General features: G+C 34.1%; 3 protein-coding genes, 3 non-coding genes and 3 pseudogenes across 7 annotated transcripts; 8 read left to right on the top strand and 1 right to left on the bottom strand.

Moving 5' to 3' along the window:
• The first annotated feature begins 1,799 nt into the window (after positions 1-1,799).
• Positions 1,800-6,057, top strand: LOC120119320 (eukaryotic initiation factor 4A-14-like). The gene is made up of 5 exons (XM_039139132.1): positions 1,800-1,956; positions 4,103-4,172; positions 4,292-4,398; positions 4,553-4,983; positions 5,090-6,057. Exons 2-5 carry the CDS (start codon positions 4,105-4,107, stop codon positions 5,723-5,725), a joined length of 1,242 nt encoding a protein of 413 aa, XP_038995063.1. The 5' UTR covers positions 1,800-1,956; positions 4,103-4,104; the 3' UTR covers positions 5,726-6,057.
• On the top strand, positions 2,918-3,028 carry LOC120120165 (annotated as a pseudogene).
• LOC120120158 lies at positions 3,142-3,240 on the top strand. The gene has a single exon (XR_005515878.1). It is a non-coding gene; the product is annotated as a small nucleolar RNA snoR98 (small nucleolar RNA).
• LOC120120156 lies at positions 3,344-3,451 on the top strand. The gene has a single exon (XR_005515876.1). It is a non-coding gene; the product is annotated as a small nucleolar RNA snoR98 (small nucleolar RNA).
• Positions 3,561-3,661, top strand: LOC120120157. Its single transcript, XR_005515877.1, has one exon. It is a non-coding gene; the product is annotated as a small nucleolar RNA snoR98 (small nucleolar RNA).
• Positions 3,802-3,912, top strand: LOC120120155 (annotated as a pseudogene).
• A 359-nt stretch (positions 6,058-6,416) lies between the features above and the next one.
• Positions 6,417-6,823, top strand: LOC120119322. The gene has a single exon (XM_039139134.1). It carries the CDS (start codon positions 6,476-6,478, stop codon positions 6,821-6,823), a length of 348 nt encoding a protein of 115 aa, XP_038995065.1. The 5' UTR covers positions 6,417-6,475.
• Positions 6,824-7,685: 862 nt separating this feature from the next.
• On the bottom strand, positions 7,686-13,445 carry LOC120119316 (annotated as a pseudogene).
• Positions 13,446-21,371: 7,926 nt separating this feature from the next.
• LOC120119315 (transcription factor MYB26-like) lies at positions 21,372-23,128 on the top strand. 2 transcript variants are annotated; one of them, XM_039139130.1, is made up of 5 exons: positions 21,372-21,400; positions 21,491-21,666; positions 21,777-21,906; positions 21,976-22,803; positions 22,904-23,128. In XM_039139130.1, exons 2-4 carry the CDS (start codon positions 21,534-21,536, stop codon positions 22,757-22,759), a joined length of 1,047 nt encoding a protein of 348 aa, XP_038995061.1. In that variant the 5' UTR covers positions 21,372-21,400; positions 21,491-21,533; the 3' UTR covers positions 22,760-22,803; positions 22,904-23,128. The 2 variants fall into 2 exon arrangements, with proteins under 2 accessions (XP_038995061.1, XP_038995060.1); XM_039139129.1 differs by having other exon boundaries at positions 21,976-22,970.
• The last annotated feature ends 1,064 nt before the right edge of the window (positions 23,129-24,192 follow it).

Raw genomic sequence — 24,192 nt, 5'->3', positions numbered from 1 at the left:
GGACGAAAGCATGATATTTGGGGGGGCGTTTGGATGGGGAGAATGTGGGATTCTCATGAGAATGAAATTTACATTTCCCATTTGGTTAGTCCGGGAATCTTATTCCCGGTAATATATGATTATCAATAGTAGATTTGTTGGTATATATTACTGGAAATGTCATTGCATCCCTTTCCTTAAGTATTGTTGGATTACCGGCGTTTTGGACTAAAATGTCCTTAATTTTTTTTTCAAAAATATCATTCTTTTGTCATTGAATAATAAAAATTCTACGAATGTTAAATTACAAATTTATTCTTAAACTATTTTAGATTTACAAAAAAAAATCTATAATTAAAATTCTATATGAAGTTTAGAGGTTAAAATAAAATTTTACCTTTTCATTAAACATTTTTATATTTTTAATTTTGTAAAAAAAATTATATAAATTTTATGAATTTAATTTGTTTTAAAGAAAATATATAAATATTTTTAAACTTGTTAAAAAAACAAATATATAATAAGGATAATTTGGTTAAATATATATTCTAATAATCTTTTATTCATTTAACCAAACACGATAATATTATATTATTGTTAAACCAATCAAACACAAAATATAACATTTTCAATAATCATATTCTCTGATAATCTTACATTCTCATTGATAATATTACATTTCGTGAACTAAACACACTATTAAAATAATATCTGGGATATGGATGGACCTTTATCTCGTCCTTGGTGTACCAGAATTCTCCTTTCTTGTGGGGTTTGCCCTCACATCCGATGGGATAAAATTTTCATTGTCTATTAAATATAGTAAATCTCATCTCTTTAAGTCTTATCAATCAAACATATATTTCACCAGCAATGGTTAATCTCACGATAAATCATCTCATTTTGATGTTCTCTATGTGTTAACCTGCTCGATTAACCCACTGGAACTGGGTCTCGAGTTGGTTAACCCGGACGTGAGTATTTTTTTTCATATACCAGAGAAAATTTAATCAACTTTTATTTTCGATCATCACTGTCAAATTACGATTTTTCATGCGTATCAAGCGAGATAAATTATTTAAAAACTTTTTTCCCTCGTTTGTAAATTTTAATCATTTTACTGTTTAATAATAAAATTAATATTACCCTTAAAAACAAAAATGATATTCTGTTTAAATTAATTAAAAACATGTAAATATTAATTTTCGTATTTTATTATTTCTTTTAAAAATAAGGAATGGAACAAATCCGATTAGTGCGAAGAGAGAGGACCAATCCAACTCAACTATGGAAGCAAAAGAGTTATGAAAGAAAGAACGCAAGGATAGAAAATAAAGGGTAAATTATACTAATGATCGTTTAATTATTATCCTTTTTATTTTAATCATTAATTTTTTAATTTTATCAAGTATATCACTTAATTATTTGAGTGTTTTAATGAATCAATCAGCCATTAATACTTAACGGAGGAATGATGTTGTTGAAAAATAATATAATTATATTATTAATCTGGACTAAATTAATAGTATAAATAATAAGGTTTAATGTAAAATTATATTAATTTTTAATAATTATGTCAATTATTCTGTTAAATATTAACAACTGAAGACTTGATTTGAACACTTATATAATTAAGTGATTTGATTGATAAAATCGTAAGATTGATAGTCAAAATAAAAATAAGAAATGATTAAATGGTCATACGTATAGTGTACCCAAAATAATAGGAGTGAAAAATATTAAGGGTTTTTTGATGGGATGTAAGGAGTAGGCAGAGGGTTACTCAAAAAGGTTAAATATAAAAACCTAAAAGCGAATCCAATTCGTACTTTGGATTTGTTGTGTCGTTATTTTACCCTCGCTATCTCTCTGTTTCTTCAACTCCACGGCGCAGATCCGAGGAGTATCTGATTCTCAGTCAAAACAGCTCCCAAAAGTTTACCTTTTGCTCTTCTAACTCTCTTCATCTGCTTCAAGGTTGCTCCTTTTTTCCCTCTCTCTTCATATCTTTACTGGTTTTCCTTTGGGTGTGTGTGTTTTATTGATTTCCTGTTGAATCTATGTTTGTTGGATTTGATGTTTATTGGATTTGTTTTACTGTATGGGATCTGGATTTGATCTGTTTGCTGTTTATACTTTTTGGGTTTTGAGATTTATCAGTTCACGTCCATAATTATTGGATTTTCTTCTTTTGTGTATTGCTTTTTTTTAGTTTAAGATTTGAGAGATTAATCAGTTTGAAGCTCAGTTAGACTAGCCTTCCTGTATATGTTTATAAAAATATTGCTTTTTTGAATGGGAAACAGAGGGATGAAAGGGGTTCTTTTTGTTTGTATTTTAGTATGTTCCAAATGGTAGGGTTTTGAAAACTTTGTAGTGATCGTGATTTTGTTCTTTAAACAAGTTGTTACTTTTTTTGGGATGCAAGTAGATCTTAATTGTTTGCAACTACTGATAGGAAAAAACCCAACTCTAGGGTTGAAATTTTAGAATTAATCGAGTGAGATGCGTAGTGGTTATTCTCTTAACTACTGATTTTTGCAACTTGTTAAAGGAAAAACATTACCAATTAAAAGTGTTCGATCATAGTTTAGTTTAGGCCTATATATAACAAGTATGTTAGTCTTGGTTTGGGCTGAATTCTGTATTTACTGTCACTGTTTGAGTTGATAAGAGTATGTTGCCTGGCATTAGCATTATCTAATGCTCAGTTTTTTGTACAAAACCTTCAGACAGGCTAAGGTACTGCTTGTGTAATCATGTATTAACTAACAAGTGATGTTTTGTGTTCCCCAAAAGTGTCTTCAGTATGTTTCATGTGTTGAAATCTTTAAATATTTGGTGATAAGAATGTGTTAAACAGTTTTCTTTTTGAGCGTGTGGTCCTGGGTCGATTGGAGAAGTGGGAAATGTGGTGTCTGATAGATGATTGTGATCAAAATATCAGATAGCCATCACCCTCTTTGTATCTTCTCCAGATATTAATTCAGAAGTTAATGCTTGTGCTCTGCTTCTCATGGAGTTCAAGTTTGGCTCTTCTTTTACATAATTCTCAATATGGAAAAGGCATTGGCCTTAATTTACTGAAGAGTGATAAGAGTGTGGATTGGAGAAGTTGGAAACGTGGTGTCTGATAGAGGATTGTGATCAAAATATCAGACAGACATCTCCCTCTTTGTATCTTCTCCAGATATTAAACCAGAAGTTAATGCTTGTGCTCTGCTTATCTTGGAGTTCAAGTTTGGCTCTTCTTTTACATAATTTTCAATATGAAAAAGCATTGACTTTAATTTACTGAAGAGTGATAAGAATGTGGATTGGAGAAGTGGGAAATGTGGCATCTGATAGATGATTGTGATCAAAATATCAGATAGCCATCACCCTCTTTGTATATTCTCCAGATATTAAACCAGAAGTTAATGCTTGTGCTCTGCTTCTCATGGAGTTCAAGTTTGGCTCTTCTTTTACATAATTCTCGATGTGGAAAAAGCATTGACCTTAACTTACTGAAGAGTGATAAGAATCTGGATTGGAGAAGTGGGAAATGTGGAGTCTGATAGAGGATTGTGATCAAAATATCAGATAGTCATCTCCCTCTTTGTATCTTCTCCAGATATCAAATCAGAAGTTAATGCTTGTGCTCTGCTTCATGAAGTTCGAGTTTGGCTCTTCTTTTACATAATTCTCAATATGGAATAGGCATTGGCCTTAATTTTCTGAAGAGTGATAAGCATGTGTTAAGAGAGTTTTTTTAAATGCCTGGCCGTGGGTGGAATATTGGAGAGGTGCGCAATGTGATGTCTGATCGAGGATCTGTGATCAAAATATTAGATAGCCATCTGCCTCTTTGTATCTTCTCCTGATATTAAATCAGAAGTCAATGCTTGTGCTTCGCTTGTCATGGAGTGCAAGTTTGGCTCTTCTTTTACATCTTCCTTAATATGGAAAGGCATGAACCTTAATTGTACTCAACATTTTCATCATTAAGAATATATCTTTTGGTGCTTGTATGGTAGGCAACTTCTTGATTTGTTCATCACTATCCTGTGATATTCATAAACTGAGAACTTTTAATTTGTCAAACTATGCTTAATAGCTTGATTGTTCTTTCTTGCCTCTGCAGTCATGGCGGGTTTAGCACCAGAAGGATCCCAATTTGATTCTCGTCAGTATGATCAGAAAATGACTGAATTGTAAGTTTTTTTGTTTGTAGGCCACACATGCTTTTCTCTCTTTATGTTATTTGTTTATAAATATATATAATGCTCTTTGCTTTACCATTTGCTTATGCTTATGTGTTCAATACATACAGACTCCAGACTGATGGAGATGATTTCTTCACGAGTTATGATGAAGTTTATGATAGTTTTGACGCAATGGGACTTCAAGAAAACCTTCTGAGGGGTATCTATGCATATGGTATGCAGTACATTAAATCTTAATTATGTAATCTGGTTCTGTAAATTCTTCAAGTATCAGTGCCATTTATTCGGAGTAAGATAATATTATTATATGTTTTATTGTTGCTAATTTATGTTGAATCTGTATTCCCTTGTCCAAACTACTTTCGTAGGTTTCGAGAAGCCTTCTGCTATCCAGCAAAGAGGAATAGTTCCATTCTGCAAGGGTCTTGATGTGATTCAGCAGGCACAATCTGGAACTGGGAAGACTGCGACTTTCTGCTCTGGAATTCTACAGCAACTTGACTATGCTGTAGTCCAATGCCAGGCTCTGGTTTTGGCACCCACTAGGGAGTTGGCACAACAGATTGAGAAAGTGATGCGAGCACTTGGTGATTACCTTGGCGTTAAGGTCCATGCTTGTGTTGGTGGGACAAGTGTTCGGGAGGATCAGCGCATTCTCCAAAGTGGTGTTCATGTTGTTGTCGGAACACCTGGTCGTGTCTTTGACATGTTGAGAAGGCAATCACTTCGTCCAGATTACATTAAGATGTTTGTTTTGGATGAGGCTGATGAGATGCTTTCCCGTGGTTTCAAGGACCAGGTTAGTTATTTCATCATGTTATCTTCCCTTTTTAATGGTTCTGAGTTTTGAGAGCTTATAGGCTTTGATCTTTTTTAGCTCTAATAGTGTATGTTATGTCTTTCAGATATATGATATCTTCCAGTTGCTTCCAGCCAAGATTCAGGTTGGAGTATTTTCGGCCACAATGCCACCGGAAGCCCTTGAGATTACTAGGAAATTCATGAATAAACCTGTGAGAATTTTGGTTAAGCGCGACGAGTTAACCCTAGAGGGTATCAAGCAGTTCTATGTGAATGTTGAGAAGGAAGAGTGGAAGCTTGAAACACTCTGTGATCTCTATGAGACCCTGGCCATTACCCAGAGTGTCATTTTCGTGAACACAAGGCGAAAGGTCGACTGGCTGACCGACAAGATGCGAAGTCGTGACCACACCGTATCTGCCACCCATGGAGACATGGACCAGAATACCCGTGACATCATCATGCGTGAATTCCGCTCTGGTTCCTCTCGTGTTCTCATCACCACCGATCTCCTGGCTCGTGGTATTGACGTGCAGCAAGTCTCTCTTGTAATAAACTATGATCTGCCGACTCAACCAGAAAATTACCTCCATCGCATTGGACGAAGTGGGAGGTTTGGAAGAAAAGGTGTGGCCATCAACTTTGTGACTGTGGATGATGAGAGAATGCTGTTTGACATCCAGAAATTTTACAACGTAATCATCGAGGAGCTTCCATCAAACGTTGCTGATCTCCTTTGAAGAGATTACCCTTTTTGAAGATTGTTGTTGAGGCAAGGTGGTTTTGTTACTTTTGCAAGTCCTATTTAACTTGCCCTTTTTCTTGTTGTTTTTGGTATCTAGTGTCTTAAGTTACTGTTCTTAAACTTATCTGACCATCTAATGGCATGGGTTCTGCACAATAGCTCCATAAAGATTGTCCAGTTTTGCTCACTCCTTTGTGGTGGGCTTAATATGTTATTCCTAGTTTTTATGCATAAGGTAGGGTGTTTTTTGAGTTGTATGTCTTTTCTTTTAGTTATATTTTAAAAATCTATATGTATGAAAATTTTGAAATCCTCATTCTCTTCTAATCTTCACCTAAGCTTGGAAATAACTACACTAATCCATCCAACCATGAAATTATTCTTCAATTCTTGCAAATGATTAATGGATTCTCAGTTCTGCAGATTGGACCCCACAAAAGCATCATTAAACGGTCCAAATGCTGTAAAAGTTTAGACAGACTTTTTTTTCATTTCATTCACTTAATCAAACATTAATAACCATTCCACGTGGCAAATACCCAGCAATGAACGTTCAAAGTTGGCTTTAGCTGCCCCATAATGTGCAACCTCAACTGTCTTATAACGTGTGATTCTTTAAGAAGAAAAAGTCACGTCATCTCTTCACAATAATTAACAGCTACACATTTATTTCCTCCACTGCTGTACCCTTCATCCTTGAACACTCTTTGTTACAATTTCATACATTTTTCTTTTATTTATCTTGATGGAGCAGTTTAGATCCAAATCATGCAAGGATGGTGGAGAAAGGCAAATGGAAAGTTACAATGGAGGAGGGCCAAGGAACATGCATGACCTGAGGTCTTACAGTGCAAGTTCTGCAAATTCTGCTCAACAAAACCAGCTTGGGAAGGAGATAAAGATTAAGAAGAACAAAAGCTCATTTGGGTCTTCTTCAAAAAGCTGGAGCTTTACTGATCCTGAGCTGCAGAGGAAGAAAAGGGTTGCTAGCTACAAGGTTTATGCAGTTGAAGGCAAGATGAAAGGGTCTTTGAGGAAGAGTTTCAGGTGGATCAAGGACACTTATACCCAAGTTGTCTATGGCTGGCAGTGACCCATGGCCATGGACAATATCTTGGTTTCTCTCTCTTTTTTTCTTTCTATTTTGTGTCGTGTGAGGTTTATGCGTTACCATGTTGGTGAATGATTGATGAAAAACTTGAGATTTAGGGGAATGTTTGCCATCTATTTAAGAAGCTTGAATCTGATATTTTCATAAACTATGGAATGTGGACATTGGTGTTCTTGGATGAGTTTCTACACATTATGAATTTTTGTATTTTTAAAGAACCGTGTTATTGGTTTCTTAGGTATTCATTGATATTGTAATTACATTAGCCTGGTTCATGGATTATGGGGCTAAGGTTGAAACATTGAATCAAGAGCAACATTTTCAACATCAGACTAATATTGAAAGAACAGTATCTGTCGGTCGTTTGAACCCTGGTACATAGTACTCCTGCCATCAACTAATAATACAGGAAACCGGATCACCAACAGCTGCTGAGTTCACTTGCAACCGAGTCATGTTGAGATCTCCTCTGAGATAATATTCTTTTACCAGCAAAAACAAACATTTAGGGGCAATCCCTCGTACGATCCCTTTTCTTGCTGTTTACCTAAACAGGTGGCCATTGAAGTTGAGTTTGACTGATACTTGAGCCCATCACAACCTGCTGATGCATAGTCCAACATATTATTGATGGCAACCATATCATTGCAAGAAAAATTAAATGCGAATTCATAGTTTTTGAATCGCCACCACCTAACAATTCACAATCAATATCCGGATGGGAGGTCAAACCGGTGTTATCCCGACCTCGAAGGTTAGATCCAACAGTTGTACTACTTGGGCCGACTGATTTAATGATATTATTTTATACTCGTTCGGATTCAAGTAGGGCAAAAGCTTGGAGTTGCTTCAAATCCTACTTTTTTCATTTACATCTGCAAGTTTCAACATTCTACATTATACAAGAGGTTAAATCAACTAGCCAAAGATAAGGCAAGTCTTAAACAACGATGAAACGCATCTTCCGACTACTTTTTTCACAGGCCACAGCTATTACATTTGTGTAATCAACTAATGAATAACTCGCCGATAATTGAAACAAGGCCTCAATGTGATACGGCAGATGGCAGGAAAAAGAAAGAACCCTAAACTTCAAAAAGAAACTAGATTGAGTGAGCATTGCTATGATGAACGGGATGAACGGCCGGACTCTGAATTTCAGAAGACGGTTGCTTTCTTTGCAACTTCACTTTGAACTGCCTGATCTTTGCATCTACCCTAGCTGTGAACCCAATCATGGTCTTTTGCCTAGCCTTTGATCGCTCCCTAGTCCACATGCGTTGATCCTCGACATCTTTCTTGTAATACTTGATCTCTTGGATGATATGATGATCCAATGGGTGGAAACATCTTTGGTAAGATATATGGGCCAAGTATGGGAGATTACAGGAGACGGTTACCAAGAGGGTGGCCGTCCAATAGATGGGTGCCGGAGCGAGAGCTTCCACAAGAAGTTGGTAGGCGTTACCAGAAATAGTGGGTGATAGCATGCCGTAAACAAAGAAAAAAAGATACCACATGGCGATGCTGCCCCATATGAAGAGGTGTTGGATCCATGTGAAGTGGCTCATCGAGAATGCAATCTGGCAATTGAGCACCCAAATGATGCAAGTGAACATTGTTGTCCCCAAGGCAGCCATATCAGCAGTCTGTCCTCCAGCACGAAAAGCTTGATCGCAGAAGATGATAATATTGAGGAAGAAAATAATGAGAGAGGAATATAGACCGTTTCCCATCCACCCGAGTATCTTATACCAGTTGAAAAACAAATTTTTAGGTCCTTGCTGATATAATGCAGGAAACTACAACACAAATAGGCATAGAGAATGTTATAGTCTCTAGTAGCATGGACGAAATTTGTAAATATGAAAGTTGTTTCAGTCTTACCTGTAAGCAGACCTCGGAAGAAACATCTTGCTCAAAAACTCCTAGCGAGATTACAGGCAATGATGTAAGAACAACATTGAACAGTAACATGTACCAGTCATCGTAAACTGATTGTCCAGAAAATCCTGCGAATGCCTCAAAGTAGAAGAGGGTGAGGCCAAATGCTATGTTCTTGAAGAAGAAATAGCAAACCTGAAGACCAAAGTCGTACCGAATCAGAGGTCAACCAAGCATAATTCAGAAAGAGTGCAAGAAATGAAAATTGCAGGTAATCCCTTATTATTACCATCTGTGCAATCCTCTTATAACACCAGTGTCCATGGACAACAAGAAGCCTTTCCAAGAAACGGAATTGGGCAATAGAGAAGTCACTGGCCATTACAGCCTGCAAAAGGGAACAAGTTACGAAAATCACTAACATGCAAACATTTCTAAAAATGGTCCAAAGAAGCCTAACAAAAATTTCTCGCGACGATGATGGATGTGCATAAACTGCTAAGGTTTACATCTATTACTAATTGAAAGAAAGAGCAGCCAACAAGAATCATTAAGCTCATATACATATATGTGTCTGTGTGTGTGAGTCACGAGTATATAAAAGGACCAAAGGAGCAAATTCCCATATATAAAGATACATATCTATGCTCTTCAAAATTCATAATATAAATAGCCTTAAATATAAAACTAAGAAAAAGATTCATTTGCTACTAGCATTACAGGAATATATATTGCAACAGCAAGAAGAGAGAGAGATGTTTACCAACCTGCATACCTTCCACGCCACTGATGCCAACTCCAATGTCAGCTTCTTTAATCATTCCAACATCATTTGCACCATCACCAATAGCTAAGGTGGTTTTCCCAGTTCCTTCTTTTACTAATCTTGTTACCTGGTACCAAAAAAAAATTACAAAATAAATATAAGATATGATGAGATCTCCACCATCAGGAGTGTCATCTGATTTGATCCTTTAAAAGCTTAGAACAGGCTGCGAGGAAAGGAAAAATATATCTTACAAGTGCCTTCTGCTTGGGAGACACACGACAGCATACAACAGATGCACACTGAACGGCTAAGACTAAGAAGTGCTGTTTCATATCATCTTCCAAGGCATATGCAAGAGTCTTTCCGTCAACGATCAATGCAAATGCAGCATGTGGATCTTTTTCATGTTTAATCATATGTGAAGCATTGGTAATTTGCAACATTATGTTCTCCTTAACTACCTAACCAAAAACAAAAGCGAAAGAGTCTGACATTAATGAAAACAATTTCCTGAAGAAAAATTCCTTGTCTTTCACGGAAAAAGAAAAATTACATACCTCTCTAGCATCTGAACTAATGGCTGTAATACAGATCTGCTTCATGCCTTGCCTAAGCAGACTGCAAGCATATCTGCATCACAAAAAGAAACTTTAACTAAATTGCTTTCATAGAGCATCTTTCCATCAAAAATCCAATTTCAGGTTCCGATTAGAAGAGGTAAAATAAAGTAATATTGAATGGAAAGAGACAGACCCTATATTAATGGCAGTTTCGACCTTGTCCCCTGTCAAAACCCAGATCTTCAGACCAGCCTGTGCAAGTCTATCTATACATTGGGGTACCTGAAATGAAGAGAAGTTGAAACAGGTTTGCATACACCAAAAAAGAAGTTTCTTAGAGAAAGCAGGCCGGAAGAACACATACCCCCTTTTGCAATTTGTCTTCCACTGCAGTAGCACCAACGAGAATCAAATCCCTCTCCATCATCTCTGCGACATTTTCAAGCATTGTATCTCTATCTGCCCCAATTGAAGTTTTTGCTTTCTGAAATTCATCATTCCAAGCAGAGTACTCAGACTCCCCAAGCCTTTTATAAGCCAGTGCCAACGTTCGCAATCCACCTTCTCCATACTCATTCAAATGCCTAGTGGTATCTTCAACATACAATCTTCCATTCTTTGATAGCTTGTAAAAATAATACTACACCAAAAAGAGTAAAAATAAATCAGTAAAACAAAAATCATCATCCCATTAAAGATACAAACTGGTATAGGGTACCTTGAGCGTCTATTAATACACTGAACAGGTCAAAAGGGAAAAAAAAGAGACTAACCTGTCGGCACCTTTACAGAGAAGAAGAATCTGCCCCTCTTCATCCCTTATAATTACTGTCATTCGCTTTCTTTTGCTAGTAAATTCCAACATATTCAGAATTTTGAACTCCCTACAAGATGCCCCACAGGACCATTAAGATGCTAAAACAAAGGAATTCAGCAGAGATTAGCAAACAGCACAAACATTGTGTGTTGGTTTCCCCACCTGTCAATTGCTTGCCCTGAAGCTGAATATCTTTCACGGACAAACACACTTGACTGAGTTCTTTTAAAAAACTCAAAACCAAATTCTCTGGCTGCAACAAGAAAGGCTCCTTCATCAGGTGACTCTGATTCATACGTATAACTGCCAGTTTCTTCATTCAGCTCAGGTATAGCAGTGTGACAAATTGCTAGTATTCGAAAAAAATAACATAATCACATCTGCATTAGGCTCATTCAACCAGTTCCCATCCATTAGGCGGCTGTCCTCAAAGCTAAACCCTTTTATGGGAGGTTTAAGAGCCATTTCATCTTTGGAAATAACAACACTTTCAAGCTCATTTTCTTGTTGTTTGCCCTTTTCCCTGAAACCGGTTGATCTTTCTCTGTCTTGATCCTCAAGGTCAGTAGCCATCTGTTGTGCAGCAGCAAGTTCAACTTCACTAGGGCATACACCGTATGCAGTACCGGCAATGGAACATTTAAGAAAATCCATTTGGTTGCAGGTCAAAGTGCCTGTTTTATCTGAAAGGATTGTATCTACCTGACCCAACTCCTCATTTAAATTTGATGTCTGTGCTTGAGCAGGATTCCCATTTTCTTCATCATACATTTGTATGTCCTTATTAATAAAAGTTGCTTGCAAAACCTTCACCACCTCAATTGAAACATAAAGCGAAATAGGTATTAAATACCCATAAAGCATGAGGGCAGTTATAAGATGGGCGACCCCTGATAATACAGGCTCTGAAGGATTATAATAATCATCTGTATTCTTAGGTTGCAAATACCACCAGTGTGGCATCTTGAACTTTGTTTTCACTGCGAAACCAATAGAGCTGATAAATGAGATCACCAGGAGGATGCTGAAAAGAACATATATTATATAATCCATTTTCCTTTCTATTTTGCTCCTTTTTGAAGGGGTCTTTGTAGCATTCTGCATGACTTTGCTATCATGACCAGTGAAAATCACGATCCCATAGACAAAAGCGGTATTACGCAGCTTTGAGTCTCTAAGAAGAATTTGGCTAGGATCAAGGGCATAAACTTCATCATTGTATTCAAAATTACCAATAAAGGTGTAAAGGCTAGGGTTGGGATCTTCACATTTAACTGTTCCTGTGAAGTTCTTGAAAGCCACATCCTCATTCAAAGGCAATGTAACCTCCAAAGCTCTCTTTACCTTCAAGTTTGTCTCACCATCTAAATTCATAGTTTCAACATAGCAAATTCCATCTTCGTAACTTGATGACAGAAGTAGTAAATCTGCTGGAAAAAACTGATCCTTCTTCACTTTCACCACATCTCCAACCCGAAGCTTCTTCCATGACTTATTACCAAAAACACCTTCCCCCTTATGAAATTTTACCTTCCGATTATTAACTTTTATATCTTGCATAAACCTCCGCCAATCCTCTAAAGCTTCCTTTGCCATGCTAAGCCCTACAACAAAGACCAAGGGAGCAATCATGCTCACAGCAGAAAATGGCGAAAGGGGTGAAAGTGAAACAATTGCAGCTCCAAGGAAATACAAATTGGCAACTCGGTGGAATTGTTCATACAAAGCTTTTGGTAAGAAAGTTAAAACATTATACTTGGTCGTGGATACGTAATTCGATCGATATTTAAAAGGTTTTTTCTTGTGCATAAGAGGTTGGTTGCAATGCACAAGTCTCGTGTATCCAGGCCCTTCAAAAGAATGCACCCCCTCTTCAGCAGATCTTGGCCTAAGACATGTGAATGTATAGAGATTACTCGGCCTGAGCCTTGCTCGAATCCCACCCCGTGTCATCCCTGAGAATCAACCTTTATAGGAAAAAACAGTAGACAAGTGCCAAACAAAGAGAAACCCCAAATCTAATCTCCACTGGAGGACACTAATGCAGCCAGTCATTCATGGTTCCTAGCTTTAAGTCCTGATTTCACAAACACAAATAGGAATTAAACATTTGAACATAAATAACATTTACAAAATGAAATTAAAATCCCAAATTTCAAAAGCACAAACATTCAGAAAAAAAAAAGTCATATTTAAAGTACATTCGACATCCTTGCATAACCCAGATTTGAAAGTCTTGTGAGCTGTTAAAGTGTAGGAACAAAAGATAAATTAAGGCAGCAATGAACACAAATCCACATTGGTGATAGCTACAAATTTGACCCCTCAAAGAACAGATCCTAAGAAACTGTTAACAGAAGAAGAAGAGAAACTCCATACGCCCATTTCCAACGTAAAAACATCAATTTTGATAGCTAGGTAAAAAAAATCCGTACCCGGTTTCATTTTTCACCTCAAATATTCAAATGCATAAAAAACAAAGATGAAAGAGGACAAAGGAAGACAATGGAGCAGCTAAAGCTTGGAAATTTCCAATGAACGAGACAGATCATTGATATTCAACCCAAAATAAAAGACCCCATAAACATCAACTCTCAAAACTTAACCACGAAGCAACAATTTTAAAAGAAAAAAGAAAAAGGCAAAAGGGTACCTTGAATCTGGGAGCTGGTTCACTTTCAAGGCATAAATTAACAAACCCATTCCAAAAAGAGTAGCCAAATATGTTTTGCATATCAATTAAGGAAGAGGGTGTCTGTTTTAATTAATTAATTTTAATTAAATTATAATTAATGGAGTAAATCTAGAGAGTGGCCAGGGTTTTTGGGTTAAGAGAGAGAGAAATAAAGTTTGGATCTTTGAAACAAACAATAACAGTAATTCCCGGTGTCCCATACCAATGACATTGCCTCCTCCTATAAATAAATTCTCACTGTATAATTATTTTCATTTAATTACTTTATAATTATTTTCATTTATTTACTTTTTTCTAACATTTTCACTGTATAAACATTTTGTATTTGTTCCCTTTTTTAATTTTCACTGTATAATAAATTTTTATTTATTTCTTTTTTTTAAAAAATCACCACTTTTATTTTTTTTGAAAATTCTAAGCTTTCTTTTTCTTAAATTTTGAACAGTGGGTTTGATTCAAACCTGGAACGGCCAACGTTCGCTGTTTGTGGGACCTTTTTATCCTACGTGATAGATCCTGGTCTCAGTCTTTTGATAAATAAAACTGTATTAAAATGTAACGGTCTAATTTTCCTTCCGGTCCCTGTATTCTTCACGCATTTGAAACTTAATCCAAATAGAAATTTAATACTCTGCGCTTTTAATTTTATAATTGAAGTCCAATTTAACAAAACCCTTCAAAAAATTTACCAATTATAGATTTTAATGGGTTATAATGGCCATAATAAAATAATATAAATTATTTTAGAAAATCAAATAAATCCTCCTAGTATATGTAGTGTTCTCTCATTTCTTTTCCCATAAGGCCATGAACATGGATTTATTTATTTATTCAGTTTGAGAAAATATAAATTAATTTATCCTTTTCCTTCAATAATTTTGCACTTATTAAAAAAACCATTTGTTAGGTACTATTTAAGAGAAATACAAATACTTGGATTGATATATTTTAAGGGTAAACTACACGCTTAGCACCTAAATTATTGATTTTGTTCCGTTTCGATACCTAAACTATTATTCTTGTTCTGTTTTGATACCTAAACTTAATTTTTTTCATAATCATACCCAATGTTCAGTTTATGTTTCAATTTGGTACGACGCCGTTAAAAAATTAACGTAACTGTTGGCATGACATTTTTATTTTTTTCAATGATAACGTGACATTATCTTATGATGACATGTCAACATTACCGTTAAGTTTTTAACGGCGGGGTACCAACATGAAACCTAAACTAAACTTAGGCATGGCTTTGAAGAAAAAAATGGATACCAAAACAGAACAAAAGTAACAGTTTAGGTACTAAAGTGTATTTTACCCTTTTTTAAATATGAAAGGCTAAATCTATTTAATTATTTTAAATTAGGACCAAATTGATATATTGTATTGTATAAGCTTTAGGGACTAAAAATATTATTATACTAAGCTACGTTATACCTCAGTTTTAATTTTAACAAAAATATTGACATATTTATAATAATATTTTAATCTAGTAATTAAATTATAATTTTAAAAAGAATGTCTCATTATGCCTTTCTTTTCTATTTCAAATCATTCAAAGTTTTCGTTCACATAAAAAGTATGCAAAATTAAATTATTTTTGGATGTCTGAACAAAAGTGTATTCAACTTTAATACGTTTTAATAAACCATTTTTATTTCATTTTGGTCATCTAATTATTATTATTTTTTAAAATTTATGCCCGTTGGTTTCATTTTAGTCAACTATAGTTAAAAATTTAACAGAAATGCCAGCATGGCATTTTTAAAAGAAATCAATGACGACGTGATATTACCTTACGGTGGCATATCATCGTCACATGTAATTTTTTAATTTTTTAATTTTTTAAAATTATAAAAATATATTGCTTTTTTTTATGCATATTCACTTTGTTGTTGGTCCAATGGAGAGTAATATCCTTGAAACATCTTTATTTATTTGCTTTTTCAATTCCCTAAAGTTAATGGGTTTTGGATTTGCTGTAGATTTCGTGGAAACCGACGCAAATTGGATCGCATCCAATCATTTTAATATAGATTTTTATATAAAGTTAAAGGAAGAAGTTGCATTATTTAGATTACAAATATTACTTTATCATTACATTTTAAGATGACAACAGAGGCTAATTAGACAAAATTCTTAAATTGATTTTATAAAATATTTAATCATTTAAGTATGCTTTTATAAATGACAATAGAGGCTAATTAGACTAAATTTTCGGGTGGTTAATTGCATATTTTATTTCTTGAACATCACTATACAGTATACACTTGCATTAGTTAACATATTTAGTCCCCAAATATCAAAGTGACATATTCATACTTTAACCCATCAATGTGACAACTTGCAGTAGTCATCGTCATAATATATTTTTGAGTGTCAAATTTAGAAATTGTACGAAGAAATTTTATTAGAGTGGATGAAAATGAACAATGGGTGTCAATATTCTTTTAAAAAATATTAATTGTATTTATTTCATATTTTTATATTAAATTTATATCCAAAAAATTTCAAAAAAGACACCCCTCATTGTAACCTAGAATTAAATCCTATCTCATATATATAATGAAAGAAAACATAGGTGCAAAAGAGACATATAATGGTTCCAACCAACGTGTGCTTTAGTTGTCCATAGCATATTAACGTGACACGCAATAAGCTGTGGTAACTGCTCATAAATAAGCTCCCTTTTATGTCCGATTCTTGACGGACAATGAAGTTGCGATGTCTCAGTTGTGCAAATTAGGGGTGTAAACGAGCCAAGTCGAGTTCGAGTATTGTTGAGTTCGACTCGACTTGAAAACTCGCGAACTTAAAATTTTTAAGCTCGACTCAAACTTGAAATCCGGAACTGAAGCTCGTGAGCAGCTCGAAAAGGCTCAAAATGAAGAAAAAAATTCTTAAACATAATAAGACTGAATCCTAAAACTCAAACTCGAACCTGAACCTTAAATACATGAAAGTCTTATTGTATTTTTAAAAAAAAATCAACACATAAATGTTAATATTATTAATAATTTATTTTTAAAAAAAATAAAATCTTAATATATTATATTTTCGAGCTGCTCACGAGTTTTTCGAGTCGAGTCCATTCAATCCGAATATTTATCGAACATTAACCGAATCGATATCGAATAGCTCGCGATCTGTCTCGTCCCATTTACGACCCGCCAATGAGAGGCTTTTCCCAATATCAACAAGCTATTGCGAATATCAACAAATTTCAACTTCATTTCCTTTTTATTTTCACGTCTCGGTCTGGATTGTGAAGCCATTGTTGGACTGGCCATGCACTCGGTCCAAGCCTGCTCCCAATTAGTATAACCCAATACTCCAAGTCAAACCACCTTGGAAGACACATTGGGTGTTTTAGGGATGATAAAAATACTCGAAATCAATTTTTTTTTATTTCACCCATCTTGATCCAATATAAATATATTAATTATAAATTTTAATGGGTGAACCTTGGACATGATTTATAAGTAATTGTCGGGACTACTTGAATTTTATTGTTGATGTTAGGAATGCGAGCAGAAAAATAACCAAGTGATATTAACATAAAATAAAACATACATAGGAGGCGAGATTTAATATGAGTTGGTCTTGTCTATCTCCACAGTCAAGATGAAGAATAATTCATTATAGACGTAGAGAACACGGAGAGTACAAATGAATGTGTGTCTAGTGCAATAAAATCCGTGGACCTTTAAGGGTTTATATTCCATTGGAGTGTCTGTTAGGGCAATCTTTTTTCATATTATAACATTAAGATTCTAATTTCTAGTCCTACTTAATGATCTAAATTTAAATAAATTGTTTTATTATTAAAGTAATTTTAAAGCGTTATCGAACTTGTCTCGACTTACGGAGAAATATAGAGAAAAACAAAGGGAAATTAGGGTTTTTTTTAATATAAAATTGGAGTAAACAAGTGGACTTTCTTTCATGGGAGGGTTGTCATGAAGAGAAGGAAGGCAGCGTGGTGTCTTAATAGCCTTCCTATTCTTCTAGCATAATTGGGTACATGGCATCGTTTGTTAATTGGGTACCTTAGGTTAATGTTCAATATAGAAAGAGGTGATGAAAATATACCATTTTCCTCGTTTAGTTGTCTAATTTTTTTCCTGCCAATTTAGGTGTCTAATATTACAAACGTTACTATTTTAAATATCCTGACTATAATTATCGTTAATAAATCATGTTAAGTGACACGTGTTGCATTCATGTAATTTAAAAAAAATATTTTTAAAAACATAAAATTATATTTTAGAAAAATCCAAAAAAAATTCTAATCTTAAAAAAACTTTTAAAACATAATTGCAATCCTTATACCCACGCTGCTTGTCTTCGTATGCTGCCATTTTCGTCAACTGAACATCCATCTAGTGGAACCTCCATCGGACAACAAGATCTTGACGACCCAGAACTCAAAAACCAACGGCACCCACGCGACCCGAAGTTTAAAAAATATCTTAAAAAATTAGATCCTCACGACCCGACAACACGATTGATGATAAGAGCAACAACGATCGACAAGGGAGACGGAAAGGGTGGTAGCGGTCGTGGCTAGCAAGAGAGGTTGTAAGATTAAAGTTAGGGATTTTAAGGTTGATTTTAGGGATTTGGGTTTTTTGTTGTTGTAATTTTAGAGAAATTAGGATTTTTTAAATATGATAATATTGATGTCTTTTAAATACATTTTTTAGAATTACATGAATGCGACACATATCACTTAATGAAATTTTTTAGCAACGGTTACAATCGGGTCACTTAAAATGACAGAGTTTTAACATTAGACACCTAAATTAACCGGAAAAAGTTTAGATATCTAAATGAAAATAATATAGTTTGATTTTTTATATTAAGCCTAAATTAATTATACTTTATCTTGTCATATTAAAAAACCTATTATTTTAGTTAATTTAGAATCTTCTTGTATCTATTTATAGAGTAATTTTAGGCCATTTGAAGACCAACTAGTTTTATTAGTGAAAAGAGAAAATGTTAAAAGAAAAAAAAAGCATAGAACAAAGAGGAAGAGTTAAATTTAGTTGAGAAGTTTATAATTTACTCTAAAAATCTACACTCCCTTTCTCATGGGTTTTAGGCTATTTTTAGTATGGAATATGCTATTATTACCTCTCTAAAATTTCCTAATCTCTAAATTTATTTTATTGTTTTAGGTCAAATTATAGTTTTATAGTCCCTCTACTATGTTAAGATTTTAGGATTCAACCATTATATTTTAATTTACCCTACTTTAATCACTTTATTTTATAATATCATTAGCTAGTTCAAAATATTAACACATTTAACTATTCTAGTTCATAGGTAAAGGAGGAAATTGTATTTAGAGGGCCAAATTAAATTATTAATTTTTGGGGATATTAGAATGCAAATCTTTCATTATATTAAATAGTAATTTTAAATTTTTAAAGAGTTTAGTTCTTGGCTTCACTCACCCCTCCCCACTCATAAATAGGAGAATATTAAGTGTTTAAGTATGTTTGATTTCATATTCTTCTATATAATGTACCAGTAACTGTAACACCCTCAGATCGATGAGGGCCACCAGAGCGACTCAGACTGAAAATCCTGAAAAATTTAAAACTTTCATTAATCAATTGAAAACTGTAAAATAATTTATAGATAAAATACAAGTTCAGAACAACATTTATATATTAAAAGTCAAATTCAAACATATCCAGTAATAAAACAAGTTTCAGACTCGAATATAAAAACATAATACAACCCACATGCCCCCTAAACACATGTACCGTACTCCGCAAGCAACGCCGGTGGAACTTATCTACTGATGTCGGTAAAAGCACGGGAACAACCTCTTTAACCTGAAATGGTAATTAACAGATTAGGCTTTGGAAAACTCAGTAATACAGAACTACCAGATGAATACAATATTATTGTAATATTTAAATTATTTGAATAGAAAATTGAATGAAAAAGACCCATACCAAAAACCAACTCTCTCGAAAGAAAGGACAAAGAATTACATGGACATTCTTTCAAGTGTACTCTGTGATGATGGCTCAGTGAGTTTTGTGGAAATAAAAGAAACAAAGGTTCCCCCTCTGATGGTTCAACAAATAAAGCAAACGAGGCTAGGGCTATTAATTGTTGCACATGCAACAATTAAATCAAGAATCCTCTTTGGTCCTATTTCTTCCATCACAAGCATTCCATTCTTAATTTTCTTCTACTTGTTTCTTTCACAAGCAAAGATAAACTATAGTTTCTAAATAAAAAACAAATATTTGTCCATGTATGTTGATACGATTGATATACGTACGTTGTTTATAATATAATGTATATTTGAATCTTAAAAACGACGAGGAACAACATGAAATGTTTTGTATATTCCTTCTTATAAAACATGTTTAGACTCGTCCTAATTAATTATTGTAATGTTGGATAAGACGTTACTTTCACTAATAATCCATCATGATTAGCCAAATTGTTGACATCTCGGCATATTCGATAAATACTAATTATGAACTAAAATGTAATTAAGTCTTGTAATTAAGATTGTGGGCGTTGCGTAATAGTAGCCAAAATCGTAATAAAGTTGGATTATGTTAATCATTAGGAAGATGCCTACAAATTTAGTATATTTATACCCTCTTTCATTATCTAGTGGCTCAAATGTTGGTATAAAGGAGTGCAAATTAGCTTAAGTTCCTATTGAGATAAACTTGGACGCCAATGATCAAAAGCTCGATAATCATTAATTTGGATGACATGATACATATCACATCATCACTTTAAGTGATATAATATATGACACGTTCAGCGATTTAGCATATGTGAAAAATTCACATCAACTGTTTGCATTAGCATGGATCATTTTAACTAAAAATTAAAAATTTAAGGATTAATTTGATTAAAAAGAAAAGAACAGACGGCAAAATATCATTTAAGAAAATGATACACCGTTTTCCCAACAGTTAAAATCCACATTTAGCAGAGAATAACTAAGCATCCATGGTGGGACAGTTTTCTGTTTACTGTGTCACTGATCCAATGGTCTGTCCCCACAGAAAAGATCACATCAAAAATCCAAAACATTAATGCAACCACAACCGTCGGATCAGCTGACCTCATTATCATTAGTAAAACCAAACTACGGGTTTGAAGGAAAAAGAAGTCGGAATATTTTTCATCAGCCAATGTATACATATTTCAACAAGCTTCGATACACAACATTAAGTCGATAAGTCCAAAGTGGGACCCCCGGTGGGTCCCACAGCACTGCATGCGTGCCACGTGTACCTGGTTAGCCCAGTCAAGGGAGGGGGATCCCATTATAAGCCATACAATCCCCACAGGTTGACACTGCAGACCTTAGCCTTTTGCCCACAAATAGGGGTCAACATTCGATCGATGATTCGGTAAAATAGGTGAGTCCCTTATTATAATTTAAATTTTATTTAAAATTATTTTAAGTTTAATCAAAATTACGAAATTTAAGTTGAGTTATTCGAGTATTTATTTAAATTTAATTATAAATATTTATAATATTATGGTATTAATTGATTTTAATTTAAAATTTTTCTATAACCATAAATGATATTTATATATATATATATATATATATTCATGTTTTTTTCATATAAGATATACATATATTATATAAAGTTGAGAGACTCAACTCGAACATGAAAATAATTCACTAATTACTAAAAAAATTAAATTATTCAAGTGGTATTTTATAAATTAAACTTTATTTAAAAAAATTAAATCTAATCATAATATTCAATTTTTTAAGACGAATGGAGTTTTGTTCATCCATACCAACAAACCCTAAACCGGGCCACCATTGGTACAGCTCCCCTACATTAAATTCACACCACCTCAGCTGTACTCTTCTTTATCAGATTCCTCTTGGTTCAAAGCTTTGATTTTCTTCTAGGGTTTAGCTCTCTGATCCATTTTCATCATACAGAGAGAAAAAAATGGGTCACCATTCATGTTGTAACAAGCAGAAGGTGAAGAGAGGATTATGGTCACCTGAAGAAGATGAGAAACTCATAAACTACATTACAACATATGGCCATGGCTGCTGGAGCTCAGTCCCTAAACTTGCAGGTTTATTTTTCTAACCCTTTTCTGTTCTTTTGCAGACTATATAACTACAAATACCAACCACTGCATTTGATTCCTTGTTCTTTTGTGTTTTGTTGATTTCATTGATGCAGGGCTGCAAAGATGTGGAAAGAGTTGCAGATTAAGATGGATAAATTATCTCAGACCTGATTTAAAACGTGGGAGTTTCTCTCCACAGGAAGCTGCTCTCATCATTGAGCTTCATAGTATTCTGGGCAACAGGTTCTTCAATCACTATATTTATGGAGTTTTTATTACTTTTTTCATCATTTTGATAATCATTTTTAACAGATGGGCTCAAATAGCAAAGCATTTACCAGGAAGAACTGATAATGAAGTGAAGAACTTTTGGAATTCGAGTATCAAGAAGAAGCTTATCTCCCATGAACATGTTCCGGCTTTGGCCTCTTTTGCTGCCGATGTTCATAGCTCGAACCCTAATTTGATTCTCAGTGGTCAACAAGATCAGATCTTTCTTTCTTCCCCAACTGCACCATTGCTACAAAGCTTTGTTCATTATCATCATTCCGATTTCAAGTCGAATTCGAGTAGCTTCAACTCCAATTTGGTTCACCATAATTTCCAATTGACTCCGATGCTCCCACCGCCGCTTCCTCCTCCGCCTTCCTTCGACCCTTCGTGGACATTGCCCTTTGCAGTACCCCAACACGATCTCCACGATCATCAAAATCAAGACGATGTATTCGTTAACGACAAGCTTATGAATCCGACCAATGGCTACGACAACAGCTTAATGTCTCCTTCTCCGACAGTGCCAAAACTCTGTGAAATCCTCGAAGGGAACATGATCTGCAACATCCCACATACGTCGGTTTCGTTAGAGAACAACATCGACCCACTCGTCTCAAGGCTCTCGTCTTGTTTCCCGATGCCTGGTGTTCCCGGTTCAAACTATGCACACGAGATTCAAGTTGAAACAAGCCGGCTGGAGTACAATATCGACACCATCATCCCACTCATGCCTTCGTCCTCGTCCTCGTCGTCCTTATCAGCGTTATCCAGAGGGCAATATTTGACAAACCCTAATCTTCCTTCGACCAGCTGGGAGCCTTAGGCACATGGCGGATTCATCCCTGTCCCTGCAGTGGATTTAGCTAGGTATTTTCTCTATAAAAGCAATCATTTCATGATATATATATAAAAAGTGCAGGATCCAATATATGAGAGAAAACTCAAACCCTAAATGTTACCAATTAAGATATTCAGTGAGGATAATGGTATCTTGATGATATTCCATAAATAAATATGTAGGCTATTAATTTCCTATATATATATATATATATATATATATATATAGTGTTAGCTTTCTCTTTGTATCATGATCTGTAGGTGGAGGGGACATTAAAACAGTGGGAAAATAGTTCATATTTATACAATTTTATGTGGTTGATTTGGTTTTTTAGGAATTCCTCAGAATTCTGAAGATCAATGTGTAGACTATAACATATTTAGTAACCGGTAATTATATCAAGTTATTAGGGTTCATTGCGTTCTAAAATCTGCTTGAAGTTTTAGTTTAGTTAATATCTCTTTAAGCGTATTTATATATTTCTTTAAGTAAATTTATTATTTAATTTAAAAGGTTTAAAAAATTATGAATGATTTAGAATATTTTATTTTATTATATTATATAAAATAATTTTTTTTCTCATATGTGCTTTCACCCTCATAAGTTTCAACAGAAAAGATATGCATTTTGATTTTGGTAGAGATGTGTTAACGGTATATATTTTTATACATTCGTAGTGAATAAAATAATAATATATTATTAAAATTTTAAAATTAAATTTATTTTTTTTGAATAATGTGATATTATTTGATTCATATATAATGTATAAAATTATATATAGACTTTAAGTGCATGAATGGATATTAATATATATAAAACTGAGTTGAACTTGAATGAACAAACTATTTTCATATTTGTTTGTTTATTTTAAAGTATGTTCATGATAAATTTATGTTTATTAGAATTTTGAAACCGTGTTCTTTTATTTAAAATTTATATGTTCATGTTCATTCATTTAATACTTGTGAACACTAAATAAATAATAACATAAATGATCAATAATCTATTAGTTGACCATATTCTCATATGTAATGGGGTAAGGGAGAGGTAGGGTAGTAGGCTGCCTCCAACGCTAGATTGAGAGCACAACCTTTCGTGGAAGACTTCCGTTATGAATTGCCATCAATGAGACTCGATCCCACGACCACAAGGTTAAGAGCCTTGCATTCTACCAAGTAGTTTATAAATGAATTTATTTGTGAATATAAATAAATTATATATTTATTCAATCATGTTGATTTAATAAACGAACGTAACTTTTTTTTATTTTAATAAATGAAAATTATACAAATAGTTGAGAAGCTCCTCTATTGAGGACGAGAAGAATTTAATCTAAGCTTATCCTGAATCGTTCTCAACATATATAATAGAGAAATAAATAGATGGTGTCCAAAATAATTAAATGAAAAATGAACAAG

The sequence above is a fragment of the Hibiscus syriacus genome, unplaced genomic scaffold (genome assembly GCF_006381635.1).
Source record: "Hibiscus syriacus cultivar Baekdansim isolate YM2019G1 unplaced genomic scaffold, ASM638163v2 tig00110332_pilon, whole genome shotgun sequence".
In the NCBI taxonomy this organism is placed as follows: domain Eukaryota; kingdom Viridiplantae; phylum Streptophyta; class Magnoliopsida; order Malvales; family Malvaceae; genus Hibiscus; species Hibiscus syriacus.
The sequence above is the reverse complement of the archived record's forward strand: the minus strand, read 5'-3'. Positions and strand labels throughout refer to the sequence as shown.

Coding starts and splice junctions, on each gene's coding strand:
- LOC120119322 (XM_039139134.1), top strand. CDS start 6,476: ATGGAGCAGTTTAGATCCAAATCATGCAAGGATGGTGGAGAAAGGCAA.
- LOC120119315 (XM_039139130.1), top strand. CDS start 21,534: ATGGGTCACCATTCATGTTGTAACAAGCAGAAGGTGAAGAGAGGATTA. Junction 21,667..21,776: donor CTCAGTCCCTAAACTTGCAG/GTTTATTTTTCT, acceptor TCATTGATGCAG/GGCTGCAAAGATGTGGAAAG. Junction 21,907..21,975: donor CATAGTATTCTGGGCAACAG/GTTCTTCAATCA, acceptor CATTTTTAACAG/ATGGGCTCAAATAGCAAAGC.
- LOC120119320 (XM_039139132.1), top strand. CDS start 4,105: ATGGCGGGTTTAGCACCAGAAGGATCCCAATTTGATTCTCGTCAGTAT. Junction 4,173..4,291: donor GATCAGAAAATGACTGAATT/GTAAGTTTTTTT, acceptor CAATACATACAG/ACTCCAGACTGATGGAGATG. Junction 4,399..4,552: donor GAGGGGTATCTATGCATATG/GTATGCAGTACA, acceptor CTACTTTCGTAG/GTTTCGAGAAGCCTTCTGCT.